Raw genomic sequence first — 19225 nt, forward strand, 5'->3', positions numbered from 1 at the left:
GGTGACACAGGGCTGAAGGGTGACAAAGAGCTGGGGGGTGACAGAACTGAGGGGTGAAAAATGGGTGACACAGGGCTGAGACGTGACAAATCGGTGACACAGGACTGAGGGGTGACAGAACTGAGAGGTGACACAGCTGAGGGGTGACACGGGCCTGAGAAGTGACACAGGGCTCAGGGGTGACACAAGGCCGGGAGGTGACAAAGGAATGACACAGGGCTGGGAGGTGACAGAAGTGAGAGGTGACACAGGGCACAGAGGTGACACAGAACTGAGGGGTGACAAAGAGCTGGGGGGTGACACGGGGCTCAGAGGTGACAAAGGAGTGACAGAGGACTGAGGGGTGACACAGGGCACAGAGGTGACACAACTGAGGGGTGACACAGGTGACACACGGGTGAGGGGTGACAGGACTGAGAGGGGACACGGGGCTGAGAGGTGACACAGAGGTGAGAGGTGACACAGAACTGAGGGGTGACAAAGAGTTGGGTGGTGACACGGGGCTCAGAGGTGACACAGGGCACGGAGGTGACAAACAGCTCAGAGGTGACACAGGACTGAGGGGTGACAGGACTGAGGGTCACAATCCCCATTTTCCCGTATTTTTGATCCCCACGGATCCCCTGCTCCCCCACCCTGGCCTGGGGGTGACCCCAGCTGTGACCCAGATGTGACCCCAAATCTGACCCCAGATGTGACCCCAGCTGTGACCCCCCCCCCAGAACTCCCAGAATTTATTCACTTTTACCAAATCTCAGTCATTTCAAGGGCGTTTTTCCATTTTTTTAATAATTTTTATTTGACTTCATCCACCAGATCCTGGTCCATGAGGCCCCCTAAATCCAGATGTCCCCTCAAATTCCTCCGAGCCCCCCCAATGGATTTTTCATTTTTATTTTCTCAAATTTTGTGAATACAAAGCTTCTCTTCAATATTACAATTTTATTTTTTTTCCCAACCATGCCCACAAATAATGGGCAATTTAACAATAGGCTCCTTTTTCCTGAAAAATGCTGAATTTAAGGGGAATATTTAAGTGGAAAAAGAAAAAAAAATGGTCAAATTAGATTGAATTGTGGCTGAAAAGTGAATTCCTCGAGGAGGGGCTCTGAAATTCACAAAAACGTGGAATTTAAGGGGAATATTTAAGTGGAAAAACAAAAAAAAAGGTAAAATTAGATGTGAATTGTGGTTGTAAAATGAATTCCTCAAGGGAGGGCTCTGAAAGTCACAGAAATTTATGGGGAAATCTATTAAATGTGAAATTTAAGGGGAATATTTAAGTGGAAAAACAAAAAAAAAGGTTAAATGAAATTGAATTGTGGCTGAAAAATGGCGAATTCCTCAAGGGGGGGGGCTCTGAAATTCACAAAAATGTGGAATTTAAGGGCAATATTTAATGAAAAACCAAAAAAAAAGGTAAAATTAGATGTGAATTGTGGCTGAAAAGTGAATTTCTCAAAGCGGGGGGGGGGTTTGAAATTCACAAAAATGCTGAATTTAAGGAGAATATTGAGGTGGAAAAATAAAAATAAAAGATTCAATTGGATTGAATTGTGGCTGAAAAGTGAATTTCTCAAGGGGGGGCTCTGAAAATCCCAAAACCCAGCAGGAAGGTGAGGAAGGGGGTGGCTCCCACCCCTTTAAATCCCAAAAATGCTTTAAAAAGGGAATTTTTGGGGTGTCCCCATGGCCGTGTCCTCTTTGGGGGGGTCACCCCCAAAGCCATTGGAGCCCCCAGTTCCTCCAGTTTGGGGCCAGTTCCCAGGAATTCTCAGGCCCCAAAGTTGAACCCTAAAGTTGCTGGAGTGGGAAATGAAGGGGGGAAAGGACAAAGGGGCTTCAAGGGGGGATGAATTTGGGGGCGCAGTCCTGGAAACCCCAAAAAGGCCCTGCCCAGCCCTGGGGGGAGCAGAGGCAGCTGCAGCCACCCCAGAACCCCAAAAGGATCCCAGGAAACCCCAAAAGGCTCTCAGGAAACCCCAAAAAGTTCTCAGGAGACCCCAAAAGGATCTCAGGAAACCCCAAAAGGCTCCCAGGAAACCCCAAAATGCTCTTAGGGAACCCTAAAAGGTTCTCAGGAAATCCCAAAAGGTTCTCAGGAAATCCCAAAAGGACCTCAGGAAACCCCAAAAGGACCTCAGGAAACCCCAAAAGGTTCTCAGGAAATGGCAAAAGGCTCTCAGGGAACCCCGAAAGGTTCTCAGGGAACCCAAAAAGGATCTCAGGAAACCCCAAATTCTCTCAGGATACCCCAAAAGGCTCTCAAGAGATCCCAAAAGGCTCTCAGGAGACCTCAAAAAGTTCTCAAGAAACCCCAAAAGGTTCTCAGGAAACCCCAAAAAGCTCTCAGGAAACCCCAAAAGATTCTCAGGAGATCCCAAAACGGTTCTCAGGAGATCCCAAAAGGATCCCAGGAAAGCCCAAAAGGCTCTCAGGAGATCCCAAAGGGCTCCCAGGAGATCCCACAGGGGCCTGGGAGGTCGCTGGGAATTCCAGGGTGCTGCTCAACCCCCAAGGGAGGGCGGGGACATTTAAGACAGTTCAGTGGAGAAAAGAAACAGGAAAAGTGTCCAGGAGGGAGCCAGGGCCAGCAGATCCCACAGGAACATCCAGAAGATCTCACAGGAACATCCTGAAGATCCCACGGGAACATCCTAAAGATCCCATGGGAACATCCAGGAGATCCCATAGGAAGCATCCACCAAATTCCACGGGAACATCCAGCAGATCTCACAGGAACCTCCAGCAGATCCCACAAGAACATCCCGAAGATCTCATGGGAACATCCCAAAGATCTCATGGGAATCATCCACCAAATTCCACGGAAACATCCAGAAGATCCCACAGGAACACCCACCAGATCCCACAGGAGCATCCAGCAGATCCCACAGGAACTTCCAGCAGATGCCACAGGAGCATCCAGCAGATCCCATGGGAATCCACCAAATTCCACGGGAACATCCAGAAGACCCCACAGGAACATCCTGAAGATCCCATAGGAAGCATCCACCAAATCCCACAGGAACACCCAGAAGATCCCATGGGAACATCCCGGAGATCTCAGAGGAACATCCAAGAAATCCCACAGGAACATCCAGCAGATCCCACAGGAACATCCAGCAGATCCAACAAGAACCTCCAGCAGATCCCACAGGAACATCCAGCAGATCCCATGAGAAGCATCCACCAGATTCCATGGGAACATCCAGGAGATCCCACAGGAACCTCCAGCAGATCCCACAGGGACATCCAAGAGATCCCATGAGAACATTCACCAGATCCCACAGGAACCTCCAGCAGATTCCACACAAACATTCAGGAGATCCCACAGGAACATCCAGAAGGTCCCACAGGAACCTCCCGAAAACCCCATGGGAAGCATCCACAAAATCCCATGGGAACACCCAAAAGGTCCCACAGGAACCTCCAGAAGCTCCAACAAGAACCTCCAGCAGATCCCACAGGAACAGCCCCAGCTCCGGGAGCCGCTCTCTGCCCCCACAATTAACAAGACACAGTTAATTACTGACCAGCAAAGCCACCACCTCTGCCAGCTGTGCCAGGGGCTGCACAGGGGGGCACAGCCTGGGCTGGGGGGGGACACACGCAGGTGCCACCTGTCACCCCCTGAGAGTCACTGAGTCACTGTGGCAGTGCCAGCTGCGGGGGGACACACGCAGGTGCCACCTGTCACCCCCAGGGTCACTGTGGCAGTACCAGCTGGGGCGGGGGGACACAAGCAGGTGCCACCTGTCACCCCCCAGGATGTCCCTCGGGGATGTCCCTCGGGGGCTGGCGGGGGTCCAGGGCCAGCAGGACCATGCTGTGCACCAGCAGAGAGGCTTCCGAGGCTGCGGGGACACAGGGACACCATGAGAGACTGGCACTGGGGCCACCGGGGGCACTGGGGGCACTGGGAGAGCTGGGACTGGCACTGGGGGACACTGGGTCACCGCTAGAGACTGGTACTGGGGACACAGGGGCATTGGGGGCACTGGGGGCACCGGGGGCACTGGGGGGGGGGGCAGTGGGACAGCTGGGACTGGCACTGGGAGCACTGGGAGGGCTGGGACTGGCAGGGGAGTGGCACTGGGGGACATTGGGGGTGATGGAATGGGCACAGGATGGGCCCTGGGTGGACTGAGAGCACTATGGGGGGCACTGGGGGCACTGGGGGCACTGGGGGAGCTGGGATTAGGAGGCGAGTGGCACTGGGGGGCACCATGAGAGACTGGCACAAGCACTGGAGGTACTCGAGGGGCCGGGGTGGGCATGGATGGGGTTCTGGGTGGACTGGGCAGCACTGGGGGCACTGGGAGAGCTGGGACTGGCAGGGGAGTGGCACTGGGGGACACTGGGGTGGGCACAGGTTGTTCTGGGTGGACTGGGAGCCCTGTGGGGGGCACTGGGGGATTCTGGGGGGACTGGGCAGCACTGAAATAGGAACCTGGCAGACTGGGAGCACTGGGATGGGCACTGGGGATCACTGGGATGGGAATGGGGAGCACTGGGATGGGCACTGGGGCAGCACTGGGATGGGCACAGGGGGAATACTGGGATGGGAATGGGGAGCACTGGGATGGAAATGGGGGAGAACTGGGATGGGCACTGGGGGCACAGGGCTGGGCATGGAAGGAGCAATGGGATGGGCATGGCCAGCACTGGGATGGGCACTGGGAGCACCAGGATGGGCACTGGGATGGACATAGGGAGGGCACTGGGATGGGCATGGGAGCACTGGAATGGAGACTGGGATGGGCACAGCGGAGCACTGGGATGGGCATGGGGGGAGAACTGGGCACAGGGGGAGCACTGGGATGGGGACTGGAATGGGGACTGGGATGGGCACTGGGATGGGCACTGGGAGCACTGGGAGCACTGGGATGGGCATTGGGGGGCACTGGGATGGGCACAAAGGGAGCACTGGGGAGCACTGGGATGGGCACTGGGATGGGCACTGGGAGCACTGGGATGGGCATTGGGGGGCACTGGGATGGGCACAAAGGGAGCACTGGGATGGGCACAGGGGGTCACTGGGGAGCACTGGGATGGGCACTGGGATGGGCACGGGCACAGACTCTGCACAGGTGAGGGGGGTGAGCCCAGCTGGTGACGAATCAGCCCAGCAGTGCCACTCCTGAGCCCAGGGAAGGTTCTTGGGGTGCTCCCCCTCCCAGAGGTACCTTGGAGCTCACAGGAGAGCCTGAGCCACTGCTCCAGCCACGCCTGGCACTCGGCCCTGCCCAGGTGAGTGGAGTTCAGCCCACGCAGGTAACAGGCCTGGGGACACACAGACACGGTCAGGGACGGACACACAGACACCCAGCACCCCCTGAGCGAGGGGGAGATGTGGAAACAGGCCTGGGGACACACAGACACGGTCAGGGACAGACACACAGACACCCAGCACCCCCTCAGGGAGGGGGAGATGTGGAAACCCACTGGGAATATTCCTCTGTCTGCTCTGGGCTGCCCTGACTTTGACCCTCACTCACGGAGAGTTTCCTAAACTTCAAGCTAGACTGGAACCCACAAAAATGTGAAATAAATTATAGAGAGCGGTGTAGGTGAGAAATTGAGGTTTGGGGATTTTTAGTGGGCAAGATGGAGGGCACAGGGTGGCATCCTGGGCTGCTTCTTCATGGGTTTGGGTGGGATTTTGTAATTGGGCAGAAAAATCTGCACTGGGGGCTCTTTGGAATCAGTTATTGGGTTAAAAGGGAAATAATCCAGGTTCAAAAGGGAATCAGTTCTTGGGTTAAAAGGAAAATAATCCAGGTGCCAAAAGGGGATCAGTTATTGAGTTAAAAGGGAAAATAATCTGGGTGTCAAAAGGGGATCAGTTCTTGGGTTAAAAGGGGAAATATTCTGGGTATCAAAAGGAATCAGTTCCTGGGTTAAAAGGGAAAATAATCCAGGTGTCAGCTCTTAATTGGATCATTTAGTCTTAAAAGACCTTGTAACAAAACATTGTTGGCCATTTTGTGCCTTGCTGCTGAACTCACAGTAGTGAGGCTGTTTTACTGAAATAATAAAGAATAATAGAGAAATAATAATTTAAGAAATAATAAAGAAGAAATAATAAAAATAATTTAAGAAATTATAAAAAATAATAATTTAAGAAATAATAAAGAATAATAATAAATATATTAAATAATAGCCTGAGCCCAAACATGAACTACCATGTCAAGTGCACAGGAAGAGAAGTGAGGAACCCTTCCCCACCCCGGGTGTGACCCCAGCACCAAAAACCCTTCCCCAGACTGGATCAACCTCGTGGCCTGAGGATCAGTTCTTGGGTTAAAAGGGAAAATAATCCAGGAGTCAGCTCTTAATTGGATAATTTAGTCTTAAAACACCTTGCAACAAAACATTGTTGGCCATTTTGTGCCTTGCTGCTGAACTCACAGTAGTGAGACTGTTTTACTGAAATAATAAAGAAATAATAATTTAAGAAATAATAAAGAAGAAATTATAAAGAAATAATAATAAAGAAATAATAATAAAGAAAAAATAATAAAGAAAAAATAATAAAGAAAAAATAAAGAAATAATAATTTAAGGAATAATAAAGAAGAAATAATAAATAAATCATAATTTAAGAAATAATATACAAGAAATAATTAAGAAATAATTTAAGAAATAATAAACAATAATAATAAATATAATAAATAATAACTTGAGCCCAAACATGAACTACCATGTCAAGTGCACAGGAAGAGAAGTGAGGAACCCTTCCCCACCCCGGGTGTGACCCCAGCACCAAAAACCCTTCCCCAGACTGGATCAACCTCGTGCCCGAGGCCCTGCAGGTGCCACCTGAGGTGCCCCAAGGCTGGCACGGGTGTGCTGAGGCTGGCACGGGTGTGCTGAGGCGCGCTCACCGCTCGGAGCTCCTCCTCAGAGAGCTGGCCCAGCCCCAGGTGCAGCAGGGCGTGGTCCAGGTGCTGGATCTCCAGGACGTGGCTGCGCAGGCGGCGCCGCAGGAGGAAGGCGGGCAGGTGAGGGGTCAGGAACAGCACCTGGCTCAGGGCTCTCTGTGCACGACAAGGAGGGCACCTGTGGGTGCCTGCAGCCCTCTTTGCTCACCTTCCCACCCAGCACGGTGTCCTTCCCCAGGTGGATGGGGGAATTTGAAATAAAATCAATGCCCAAGGTCTCTGCCACCCTCCCTTTAAAGGATGGACAGCACAGGGACCTGTTTGGCAACAGCAAACTCAGATCTGAAATTTTAGAAACTTGAGTGCCACAATGGTGGCTCAGCCCTGCTGCACTGCCAGGTGTGGTTCTGCTGGAGCAGGGGTCCTGCACAAGGGGGGAGTTTTCCTCTGAAGCTCCAGGGCTGCTGGAGATGGATGCTCCAGGTAATACCAACCTCAGCCCATCAGGTGTTTCAGGCAAAAAAAAAAAAACAGGAAAAAAGACAATAAAAACCAAGGATTTGATTGAAACAAAGCCAGGGTGGGATCCAGGTGTGGCAGGCCCTGGCTCAGGTGACACCTGTGACAGTCTGGCCAGTGCAGGAGGTCAGCACCACCCCAGAACTTCCCAGAACATTCTGGGAATGCAATGGAGAAGAAAGCTGCTCCTCTGGGAATGCAGGGGGAAAAGGCTGCTGGGGTGTCCCAAACCTCAGATTGTATCCAGGTAGGAATGTTTGAAACCTCAGATTGTGTCCAGGCAGGAATGTTTGAAATCTCAGATTGCATCCAGGTAGGAATTTTGAAATCTCAGATTGTATCCAGGTAGGAATGTTTGAAATCTCAGATTGTATCCAGGTAGGAATGTTTGGCTCCTCCCCCTGGGCTCACATCTCCCAATGGGATGCTGTAGTTCTTATCAGCCATGCAGGGACCCTCCCTGGCCCATGAACAGGAGGTAATTAATAATTAATGGCCCATGAATAGAAGCTAGGAGAGTTATCTTCTGTTCATTGGGCAATTTTCTTTATGTCTTCCACAACCAATCCACCCTTCAGGGAGATATCTCCTGTTCACGGGCCATTAATTATTAATTACCTTCTGTTAATGGCCAGGGAGGGTCCCTGCATGGCTGATAAAATTCCATCATCCCACTGGGAGATGCTCCACCCAGGGGAGGAGCCAAACATTCCTGCCTGGATACAATCTGAGATTTCAAACATTCCTACTTGGATACAATCTGATATTTCAAACATTCCTACCTGGATACAATCTGAGGTTTCAAACATTCCTAACCAGATATAATCTGAGATTTCACACATTCCTACCTGGACACAATCTGAGATTTCAATCATTTTCATTCCTTCCTGGATCTAATCTGAGGTTTCAAATATTCCTGCCTGGACACAATCTGAGGTTTGGGACACCCCAGCAGCCTTTTCCCCTGCATTCCCAGAGGAGCAGATTTCTCCTCCACTGCATTCCCAGAATGTTCTGGGAAGTTCTGGGTTGGTGCTGCCCCCCTGCACTGGCCAGACTGTCACAGGTGTCACCTGAGCCAGGGCCTGCCACACCTGGATCCCACCCTGGTGTTATTTAAATCAAATTTTTATTGTCTTTTTTCCTGTTTTTTTTTCCTGAAACACCTGATGGGCTGAGGTTGGTATTACCTGGAGCATCCATCTCCAGGACCCCTGGAGCTGCAGGGGGAAAACTCCCCCCTTGTGCAGGATCCCTGCTCCAGCAGAGCCACAGCTGGCACTGCAGGAGAGCTGAGCCCCCATGGGATGGGGCTGTGCCACCCCCTGACACACAGGAGGCCAGGGCCTGCTCTCACCCTGGCAGGGTTGTTTTCTATTACTGCACTGTTTATTTTATTTTATTTTATTTTATTTTATTTTATTTTATTTTATTTTATTTTATTTTATTTTATTTTTGTTTTTATTTTATTTTATTTTATTTTTGTTTTTATTTTATTTTTGTTTCATTTTTAATTTTTTTTTTTAATTTTAATTTTCTTCCCCAATAAAGAACTGTTATTCCTGCTCCCATATCTTCGCCTGGGAGCCCCTTAATTTCAAAATCATAACAATTCAGAGGGAGAGGGTTTCCATTTTCCATTCCAAAAGAGGTTCCTGCCTTCCTCGGCAGCCACCTGGCTTTTCAAACCAAGACAATTGCCATGAAGTTGTGAGCTTCTGATATAACTCAAAGGTACCAATAACCAAAGGTTTTTGGTACCTTTACCACACTGCAGCAAATTCTGCAGAAAGTGTGAAATATTCTTTTTAAACCTGCTGCTTGCAGCACGTCTTTCAAAAAACCCAAACAAAGCACCCTGTGCTTTTCTGACCATTTTGGTTCATCTTGGGCTCATTTTGTGACCATTTTGGGTTCATTTTGTGACCATTTTAGCTCATCTTGGGTTCATTTTTTGAGCATTTCAGCTCATCTTGGGTTCACTTTGTGACCATTTTGGTTCATCTCGAGTTCATTTTGTGACCATTTTGGCTCATCTTGGGCTCATTTTGTGACCATTTTGGCTCATCTCAGGTTCATTTTGTGACCATTTTGGTTCATTTTGGGTTCATTTTGTGACCATTTTGGGCTCATCTTGGTTTCATTTTTTGACCATTTTAGTTCATCTCGGGTTCATTTTGTGACCATTTTTGCTCATTTCAGGTTCATTTTTTGATCATTTTGGTTCATCTCGGGTTCATTTTTGGACCATTTTTTGGACCATGCTGTTCTATTGTTAGATGGAAGCTTCTGGAAGCTGACTGACCACCAGAAGCCCATTCAGATGATCCCATTACCCCCTGAATGCCCATTCAGCCACTTCCACCTGCCCACCTGGCTCCAACCCATCCCAGAACACTTCCATGGATGGGGAAATCCCTCCCAGTGCCTTCCCACCTCCACAGGGAGAAATTCCTTCCCCAAATCCCCCTCTGGATTCATTCTCAGCAGCTCCACATCCTCCTAATGCCGGGGGCACCCCCAGCTGCAGGTGGGGTCTCACCTGAGCCCCCCTCACCTGCTGCCACAGTGCCCAGGACCCCAAATACCCCCAGGCATGGAGATCCCACCCAGCCCAGGGCACCTCTGCAGCTTTCCCTCTGCCCCTGGGCTGGTTTTGGGGCACACCTGAGCAGGTGAACACCTGAACTCACCACATGATCCACCTGGAGCCTGTTGAGCACCAGCAGAGAGCCTGAGAACAAACTCCTCACAGCCAGGAGCTGGGCCAGGTGGGGCCGGGTACCTCCCTGCACCTGAAAGAGCCCCAGGAGAGCACAGGTGACACTCAGACAGGTCAAAGCCTCAGGTTTGAGGCATTTTTCACATTTTGTGCTGCTTTAGTGGGTGGATCTGAGCTTCATATTATGGGATAGGGAGCTCTGTTCGCCAGAGCAGGGAGACAAAACAATTCCTGCTCTAGCTGGGGACCAAGGACAAATAATCCAAATCTCAGGCCCAAGAGCATAAATAAAGGTGAATTGAGGAGAAAAAAACAAGAAGAATGGGACCTCATAACCTAAAGCTGTAATTGAACAATTAACTCCAATATGCAAACAGAGCAAAACTTATAAAAGTGAGAAACCCCGTGACCTGGCATTCATTTTGTGAACATTTTGGTTCACCTTGGGTTCATTTTTTGACCATTTTGGGTCCATTTTGTGACCATTTTGGTCCATTTTGTGACCATTTTGGTTCATCTTGGGTTCATTTTGTGAAGACAGGGCAATGTGTATTCTATTTGCCATCCATTAGAGGTGGGGCAGTTATCTTCTGTTCATGGGGCAGTTTTCTTTATCTGTTCACAACCAATCCTCCTTCCAGGAGATATCTCCTGTTAATGGGCTGTTAATTATTTACTATCTCCTGTTCATGGGCCATTAATTATTAATTATCTGCTGTTCATGGGCCAGTGAGTGTCCCTGTATGGCTGATAAAATTCCATCATCCCATTGGGAGATGCTCTGCCCAGGGGGAGGAGCCAAACATTCCTACCTGGATACAATCTGAGATTTCAAACATTCCTACCTGGATATCATCTGAGGTTTCAAGCATTCCTACCTGGATACAATCTGAAATTTCAAACATTCCTACCTGGATATCATCTGGAGATTCTGGAACACCAGCACAGCTTCTCCACTGGATTCCCAGAGGAGCAGCAGCTGCCTCTTCCACTGGATCCTCAGAGGAAGATTCCACCCTTTCCTACAGGATCCCTGCTCCAGCAGAACCACCCCTGACACTGCTGCAGCCACAATTCCAATGGGACTGACACCAACACCCTGACCCACAGGGTGTCAGGTTGGGTTCTGACTCTGTCACTGGTTTTTCTTTTGTGACCATTTTGGTTCATTTTGAGACCATTTTGGGTTCATTTTTTGACCACATTGGGTTCATTTTGGTTCATCTTGGGTTCATTTTGTGAACCTTTGGGTTCATTTTGGTTCATTTTGTGACCATTTTGGGTTCCTTTTGTGACCATTTTGGTTCATCTTGGGTTTAAGTAACTCTGTCAGTGGTTTTTCTTTTGTGACCATTTTGGGTTCATCTTGGGTTCATTTTGTGAACCTTTGGGCTCATTTTGGGTTCATTTTTTTACCATTTTGGTTCATCCTGGGTTTAACTAACTCTGTCAGTAGTTTTTCTTTTGTGACCATTTTGGGCTCATTTTGTGACCATTTTGAGTTCATTTTTTGACCATTTTGGGTTCATCTTGGGCTCATTTTTTGACCATTTTGGGTTCATCTTGGGTTCATTTTTTGACCATTTTGGATTCATCTTGGGCTCATTTTTTGACCATTTTGGGTTCATCTTGGGCTCATTTTTTGACCATTTTGGGTTCATCTGGTGACCATTTTGGCTTCATCCTGGGTGTAACTAACTGTCAGCGGTTTTTCTTTTGTGACCATTTTGGGTTCATTTTTTGACCATTTTGGGTTCATCTTGTGACCATTTTGGGTTCATCCTGGGTGGAACTAACTCTGTCAGCGGTTCTTCTTTTGCATTATCGCACCTACTTTGTGTTTTTTCCCTTTTTCCTAATAAATCCTATTTCTGACCAGGAGTCTCTCAGTGGTTTTCCTTTAAACCAGAACACGCAGTGTGGCAGTGGTGGGGGCACAGACCTGGTCACAGAGCTGCAGGAGGAGCTGCTGGGGCTGTGCCTGGGGCAGGGAGCGCGCTGCCCGCGCCAGCGCCCGCAGCACGGCCGGGTGCGAGGCCCTGCGGCGGCAGTCGTAGGCGTCCAGGAACTCCAGCTGCTGCCTGGGCGTCCAGAAGTGCCTGATCAGGAGCTGCCGAGGGAAGAAATACCTGGGGAGAGGCAGGAGAGGGGATTCAGTGAGGAAAAGGCAGAGCAGGGGGTTCCAAGGGGCTCCAGGGGCTTCCAGGGGCTTCCAGGGGCTTCCAGGGGGTTCACTCTTTCTAATCTGGAGATATTTCTGCCCTCCCTGAATTTGCATTAATCCAGAAATTTTCTTCATGAAATGAGGCTGGATGTGGGCTGGGAGTGGCAGTGAGTGGAGCTGCCACGGGAATTTGAGTGTCCTTGATTTTCTTGGAGGTCTAAGAACTCTGAATCTCCTGAATCTCCTCCTCAGGCACCCAGGAACTCCACCTGGGCATCCAGAAGTGCCTGATCAGGAGCTGCTGAGGGAAGAAAATATCTGGGAAAAGGCAGGAGAGGAGATTCAGGGAGGGAAAGGCAGAGCAGGGGGTTCCAGGGGATTCTGGGGGGTTTGCTCTTTCTTTTCTGGAGATATTTCTGCCCTCCTCGAATTTGCATTAATCCAGAAATTTTCTTCATGAAATGAGGCTGGATGTGGGCTGGGAGTGGCAGTGAGTGGAGCTGCCACAGGAATTTGAGTGTCCTTGATTTCCTTGGAGTTCTTACACCCTCCTGAATCCAGCACTCAGCTCCCAGAGCTGGCATTGCCAATCCAGCAATCAGCACATCAAGGCCATTGGAACATAATTTGTGCTAAATTATGAAAGAAGAGGCTGAGAAACTGAATACCAGGACAGTAAGAACTGGATACCAGAGATACTAAGATATTAAAATATTAAAATATTAAGAACATAAATTATGGTAAATCAAGAAAGAAGAGCCTGAGAAACTGAATACCAAGTCTGCAAGGACTGGATAATGGAGATATTAAATATTAAGAACATAAATGGTGCTACATTAAAAAGAAGAGGCTGAGAAACTGAATACCAGGACAGCAAGAACTGGATAACAGAGATTGTAAGATCTGTGTCTCTAGATATTAAGATATTAAGAACATAAATTGTGCTAAATGATGAAAGAAGATGCTGAGAAACAGAATCCCAGGACCACAAGAACTGGAAAACAGAGGGCTGTGAAACACTTGGACTGTAACCAATCACTTCAATCTGAGAAATGCAGGCAGAAAATGAGGGAACAAGACAAAGGCAGCAATCCAGAAGTGTAATTGTGTGTAATTACAATGTGTGTAATGTAAGCAATAAATGGTTTCTGCTTGATCATATTGGTTACTTGCTCAGGAGTCCTGGATTTCCCACAATATTTGTTCTTACAGTGAGAGATTCCTGCCTCTAAAAACCCCAACTGCAGGGAATTTGGGGCTCAGCGAGCCCAGGAAGGGCTGGGTATTCACATCAGGACAATTCCTGCCCCTAAAAACCCAAACTGGAGGGAATTTGGGGCTTGGAGGGGGCCGCTGGGTACTCACATGAGGACAATTTCTGCCTTTAAAAACCCCAACCGCACAAAAATTTGGGCTCAGGGAGCCCAAGGATGGGAGCACCCTGGTACTCACACCAAGATAATTCCTGCCCCTAAAAACCCCAACTGCAGGGAATTTGGGGCTCAGGAAGGGCTGGGTGCTCACATCAGGACAATTCCTGCCCCTAAAAGCCCAAACTGGAAGGAATTTGGGATTTGTTCTTACAGTGAGAGATTCCTGCCTTTAAAAACGCCAGCTTTGGGACATCAAATTTGGGAGACATGGAGCCCAAGGCTGGGTACTCACACCAAGACAATTCCTCCCCCTAAAAACCCCAACTGCAGGGAATTTGGAGCTCAGGGCACCCTGGTGTTCACATCAGGACAATTCCTCCCCCTAAAAACCCCAACTGCAGGGAATTTGGGATTTGTTCTTACAGTGAGAGATTCCTGCCTTTCAAAACGCCAGCTTTGGGGATTGGGACACAAAATTTGGGGCTCGGGGAGCCCAGGGCTGGGTACTCACATGAGCAGCAGCACCAGGAAGTTGGCGAAGGGGGGGATGGCGATGATCCCGATGGGAATGGCCTTGAGCACGTCCCTGCGGAACTGCCCCGGGGGCAGGGGGGACAGCGTCAGCACCTGGCTCCAAAAAACCCCAAAAAAGCCAAATTCCCCCTCCCCGGGGGCTGGGTGCAGCTCCCAGTGCCTGGGTTTGGGCAGGGAAGGGGACCCAGAGGGGCTGGAGCTGCTGCCTGCAGGCAGAGGGGGCAGGGATGGGGCAGAGATGGGGCAAGGATGGGGCAGAAAGGGGGAGGCAGAAAGGGGGAGGCAGAAAGGGGGGGGCAGAAAGGGGGAGGCAGAAAGGGGGGGGCAGAAAGGGGGGGCTGAGATGAGGCTGAGGGGAAGCTGAGATGGGGCAGAGGGGAAGCTGAGATGGGGCAGAGGGGAGATGGGGCAGACATGGGACAGAGAGGAGGCAAAAAGGGAGGCAAAAAGGGAGGCAGAGATGACGCTGAGGGGAGGCTGAGGGGAGGGCAGAGAGGAGCGAGGCTGACATGAGGCAGAGATGAGGCTGAGATGAGGCTGAGATGGGGCAGATGGGGCTGAAGGGTGAGAGAGGGGAGCCAGAGGTGAGGGGAGGCAGAAGTGAGGCAGAGATGAGGCCAAGGGGAGATAAGGCAGAGATGAGGCAGAAAGGGGGCACATATGGGGCAGAGAGAGATGGGGCAGAGAGAGATGGGGCAGAGGGGAGGCTGAGGTGAGATGAGGCAAAGATGGGGCACAGGGGAGGCAGAGATGAAGCAGAGATGGGGCACAGGGGAGGCAGGGATGAAGCTGAGGGGATATAAGGCAGAGATGGGGCTGAGGAGACACTGAGATGGGGCAGGTATGGGGCAGAATGGAGGGCTGAGGGCTGAGACAGGGGAGCCAGAGGTGAGGGGAGGCACAAGTGAGGTAGAGGGGAGATGAGGCAGAGATGAGGCAGAGGTGAGGCAGGGATGGGGCAGGGATGAGGCTGAGGGGAGGGCAGAGGGAAGATGGGACAGAAATGGGGCAGAGAGGAGGCAAAAAGAGGGCAGAGATGGGCAGAGGGGAGCCAGAGATGAAGCAGAAATGAGGCAGAGGGGAGGCAGAAAGGGGGCAGAGGGGAGGCTGAGGTGACACAGAGATGAGGCAGAAGGGAGGCAGGGGTGAGGCAGAGGAGGGATGAGGCAGAGATGGGGCAGAGGGGAGGGCTGAGACAGAGGAGCCAAAGGTGAGGGGAGGCTGAGGGGAGGCTGAGGTGGGGCAGAGAGAAGGCAGAGGGGAGGTGAGGCTGAGGGGAGGCAGAAGGGAGATGAGGGAGAGATGAGGCAGAAGGGAAGCAGAGGGGAGGTGAGGCAGAGATGGGGCAGAGGGGATGCAGGGATGGGGCAGGGATGGGGCAGGGATGGGGCAGGGATGGGGCAGGGATGGGGCAGGGATGGGGCAGGGATGGGGCAGGGATGGGGCAGGGATGGGGCAGGGATGGGGCAGGGATGGGGAAGAAGGGAGAGGAGGCAGAGATGAGGCAGAAAGGGGGCAGAGATGGGGCAGAGGGGAGCCAGAGATGAAGCAGAGATGAGGCTGAGGGGAGGCAGAGATGAAGCTGAAGGGAGAGCACAGGTGAGGCAGAGGGGAGGTGAGGCAGAAATGAAGCAGAAATGAGGCAGAGATGAGGCTGAGGTGAGAGCACAGGTGAGGCAGAGAGGAGGCAAGGGGAAGCTGGGGCAGGGATGAGGCTGAGGGGAGGCAGAGATGAAGGAGAGATGAGGCTGAGATGAAGCAGAGATGAGGCAGAGATGAGGCAGAGATGAGGCAGAGATGAGGCAGAGATGAGGCAGAGATGAGGCAGGGATGAGGCAGGGATGAGGCAGGGATGAGGCAGGGATGAGGCAGGGATGAGGCAGGGATGAGGCTGAGGGGAGATGAGGCGGAGATGAGGCGGAGATGAAGCAGAGATGAAGCAGAGATGAAGCAGAGATGAAGCAGAGATGAAGCAGAGATGAAGCAGGGATGAAGCAGGGATGAAGCAGGGATGAAGCAGGGATGAAGCAGGGATGAAGCAGGGATGAAGCAGGGATGAAGCAGGGATGAAGCAGGGATGAAGCAGAGATGAAGCAGGGATGAAGCAGGGATGAAGCAGGGATGAAGCAGGGATGAAGCAGGGATGAAGCAGGGATGAAGCAGAGATGAGGCAGAGATGAAGCAGAGATGAAGCAGGGATGAGGCAGGGATGAGGCAGGGATGAGGCAGGGATGAGGCAGGGATGAGGCAGGGATGAGGCAGGGATGAGGCAGGGATGAAGCAGGGATGGTGCAGGGATGGTGCAGGGGGTCCCAGCTGACCTGGCGCAGGCGCTCCATGTCCCTGTACGGGAGCTGCTGCGGGCTCAGCTGCAGCTGGGCCATCCTGGCCCTGATCCTCCTGATCTCCTGCACCTCCAGGAACAGGGCCTGCACCCCTGCAGGGACAGGGCTCCCTCAGGAGCACAGCCCCCAGGCAGGGATGGCTGCTGCAGCCACTGCCCCACTCCAAAACTCCTCCTTCTGACAGCTGGGACCTCTTTTGGGACCCAGACTTTCACACTCCCCCACCAGCAACACTTTTCCTTGGGACAGCTCTTTTTGGAACATCCGACCCTCTTTCAAACCCCCTTTTTTGGACCCAGATGTTTGAACTCCCCACCTCTTGGGACACCTCTTTTTAGAACACCCCCAAAATAGTGGGTTTTTCACACCCCCTTTTCCTGACCCACCCCCTGGGACCCCCCCCTCAGCACCCCTCCTTCTCGAGATACCCCTTTTTGGAACACCCCACCCTCCTTCAGACCCATTCATTGTTTTGGACCCACCCCCTGGGACCCCATTTGGGACCCAGATGTTTGTGCTCCCCTTTTTCAGCACTCATCCCTTGGGACACCCCTTTTTAGAACACCCAAAAAAAAAAGCGGCTTTTTCACACCCCCTTTTCTTGACCCACCCCCTGGGACCCCCCCATTTGGGACCCAAAAATTCACACTCCCCCATCAGCATCCCTCTTTCTTGGGATACCCCTTTTTGGAACACCCCACCCTCTTTCAGCCCCCCCCCATTTTTGGGACCCCCCCTTTCAGTCCCTCCTTTTTTAGACCCCCCCCTTTGAGCACCCCCTTTTTCAGGACCCCTCTTTCAGGACCCTCATTTCTGGGACCCCCCCTTTGAACCCCCCTCCTTTGAGCAACCCCTTTTTAGGACCCCCCCCTTTTTGGGGGCCCCCCCTTTCAGCCCCCCCCCCCTTTTTTTGAGGCTTTTCTTTGAGCACCCCCTTTTCGGATCCACTTTTTTGGGACCCCTCTTTTTGCCCCCCCTTTTTGGGATCCTCTTTCTGCTCCCCCTTTTTGGGACCCCCTTTTGAGCCGCCCATTTTTGGGACTCCCCCTTTCAGTCCCGCCTTTTCGGGACCCCCTTTTCGCCCCCTATTTTTAGGACCCCAATTTGAGCACTCCCTTTTTGGGACCCCCTTTTTTTAGACCCCTCTTTCTGACCCCCCTTTTGGGACCCCCATTTTCGGTCCCCCCCTTTTTGAAACCTCCCCTTTCAGGACCCCCTTTGAGCCCCCCATTTTTAAGACCCCCTTTGAGCCTCCCCTTTTTTAGACCCCCCCTTTCTGCCCCCTTTTTTTTGGGTCCCCATTTTGGGTCCCCCTTTGGGCACTGACCGTTTTTGAAGGTGCTGTGCAGGAGGTAGAAGCGGGGCCAGCTCCTCTCCAGGTACCGCTCGTAGCGGGCGCTCACCCGCCGGGCAGCGGCGGCCACGGCGGCCACGAGAGCGCGGGAGGCGGCGCGGGAGGAGAGCGAGCGCACCGGGGAACGCAGCGGGGACCTGCGGCGGCAGCCCCGGGTCAGCGCCGGACACACCGGGAACCGGCAGCGCCGGACACACCGGGAACCGGCAGCGCCGCACACACCGGGAACCGGCAGCGCCGCACACACCGGGAACCGGCAGCGCCAGGCACACCGGGAACCGGCAGCGCCAGGCACACCGGGAACCGGCAGCGCCGGACACACCGGGAACCTGCGGCGGCAGCCCCACGTCAGCACCGGACACACCGGGTACCGGCGGCCCCGAACCCACCGGGCACCGGCAGCCCCAGCTCCGAACCCACCGGGCACCGGCAGCCCTGAGTCAGCCCCGCACACACCGGGCACCGTCAGCCCCACGTCAGCGCTGAACCCAGCGGGAACCGGTGCCCGCAGCTCCGAACCCACCGGGCACCGGCAGCCCCGCGTCAACCCCGAACTCACTGGGGACCTGCAGCCCCGCGTCAGCCCGGAACACACCGGGGACCGGCAGCCCCAGCACTGAACACACCGGGGACCGGCAGCCCCAGCTCCGAACGCACCGGGCACCGGCTCCCCCAGCCCCGCGTCAGCCCCGGCCGCGTTCGGGGCTCCCGGAGAAGGGGAACGGGCAGCTGGGAACGCCCTGAGGCAGGGCTGGGGTGGGAATCGCGGCCCGGGGGGATTGAGGAGCCCCGAGTGGTTCCGGGATTCCCGGGCCGGGCTCGGCAGGGCGGTACCGGGCGGTACCGGCAGGGAACAGCGGCACGGTAACGGAGAAGGGGTGCGGTAACGGGGGGCACAGAGGGCTCGGAAACAGCGCGGGAGGACACGGGGGGAACCGGAGAGGACGAGGGGAGTAAAGGGGAGCGGTGTTTGGCGGGGGATCAGGACAGCGCTCGGTTTCGGTCGGTGTTTAACGGGGGGGCCGCGGGTGTTTGGGGCTCCCTGAGGGCAGCGGGTCCCGGCCGGCCCCGCGGGGGTCCCCGCTCACCTGGACACGGCCGGAGCGAGCGGCGGCGGAATGCGGCCCCGAGGGGGGCTCAGGGCAGCGGGGCCGAGGCGCCAGAGCGGCCCCCGGGCCGCGGCCACGGGCAGCGCCATCTTGGGCCGGCGGTCACGTGAGGCGCTGAGCGCTGATTGGCTGCCGCGCCGGAAGTGCCGCGGACCGCACCCATTGACCTCAGCCCACCGCACCCCCTGACCACGCCCACTGACCACACCCAGACCACACCCA

At 53.0% G+C, this 19225-nt stretch overlaps 1 protein-coding gene across 2 annotated transcripts; it reads right to left on the reverse strand.

The window, feature by feature from the left end:
- Nucleotides 1-774: 774 nt before the first annotated feature.
- Nucleotides 775-19092, reverse strand: LETMD1 (LETM1 domain containing 1). Of its 2 annotated transcripts, XM_036400009.1 has the most exons (9): nt 18983-19092; nt 17868-18031; nt 16517-16632; nt 14173-14255; nt 12067-12253; nt 10096-10197; nt 6887-7039; nt 5187-5283; nt 775-3854 (listed from the first exon to the last, which is right to left on the reverse strand). In XM_036400009.1, the coding sequence occupies exons 1-9, from the start codon at nt 19090-19092 to the stop codon at nt 3757-3759; spliced, it is 1110 nt and encodes a 369-aa protein (XP_036255902.1). In that variant the 3' UTR covers nt 775-3756. The 2 variants fall into 2 exon arrangements, with proteins under 2 accessions (XP_036255902.1, XP_054373715.1); XM_054517740.1 differs by lacking the exon at nt 775-3854 and having other exon boundaries at nt 3883-5283.
- Between the last annotated feature and the right edge of the window lie 133 nt (nt 19093-19225).

This window comes from Molothrus ater, chromosome 30 (genome assembly GCF_012460135.2).
Source record: "Molothrus ater isolate BHLD 08-10-18 breed brown headed cowbird chromosome 30, BPBGC_Mater_1.1, whole genome shotgun sequence".
Taxonomy (NCBI): Eukaryota; Metazoa; Chordata; class Aves; order Passeriformes; family Icteridae; genus Molothrus; species Molothrus ater.

Bases quoted from the DNA above. Each gene is read 5' to 3' on its own strand.
- LETMD1 (XM_054517740.1), bottom strand. From the start codon at position 19,092: ATGGCGCTGCCCGTGGCCGCGGCCCGGGGGCCGCTCTGGCGCCTCGGC. The intron at 16,633-17,867 runs GTCAGTGCCCAA...CTGTCCCTGCAG, and splicing joins GCACAGCACCTTCAAAAACG to GGGTGCAGGCCCTGTTCCTG. The intron at 14,256-16,516 runs GTCAGCTGGGAC...CCCCCGGGGCAG, and splicing joins ACATGGAGCGCCTGCGCCAG to TTCCGCAGGGACGTGCTCAA.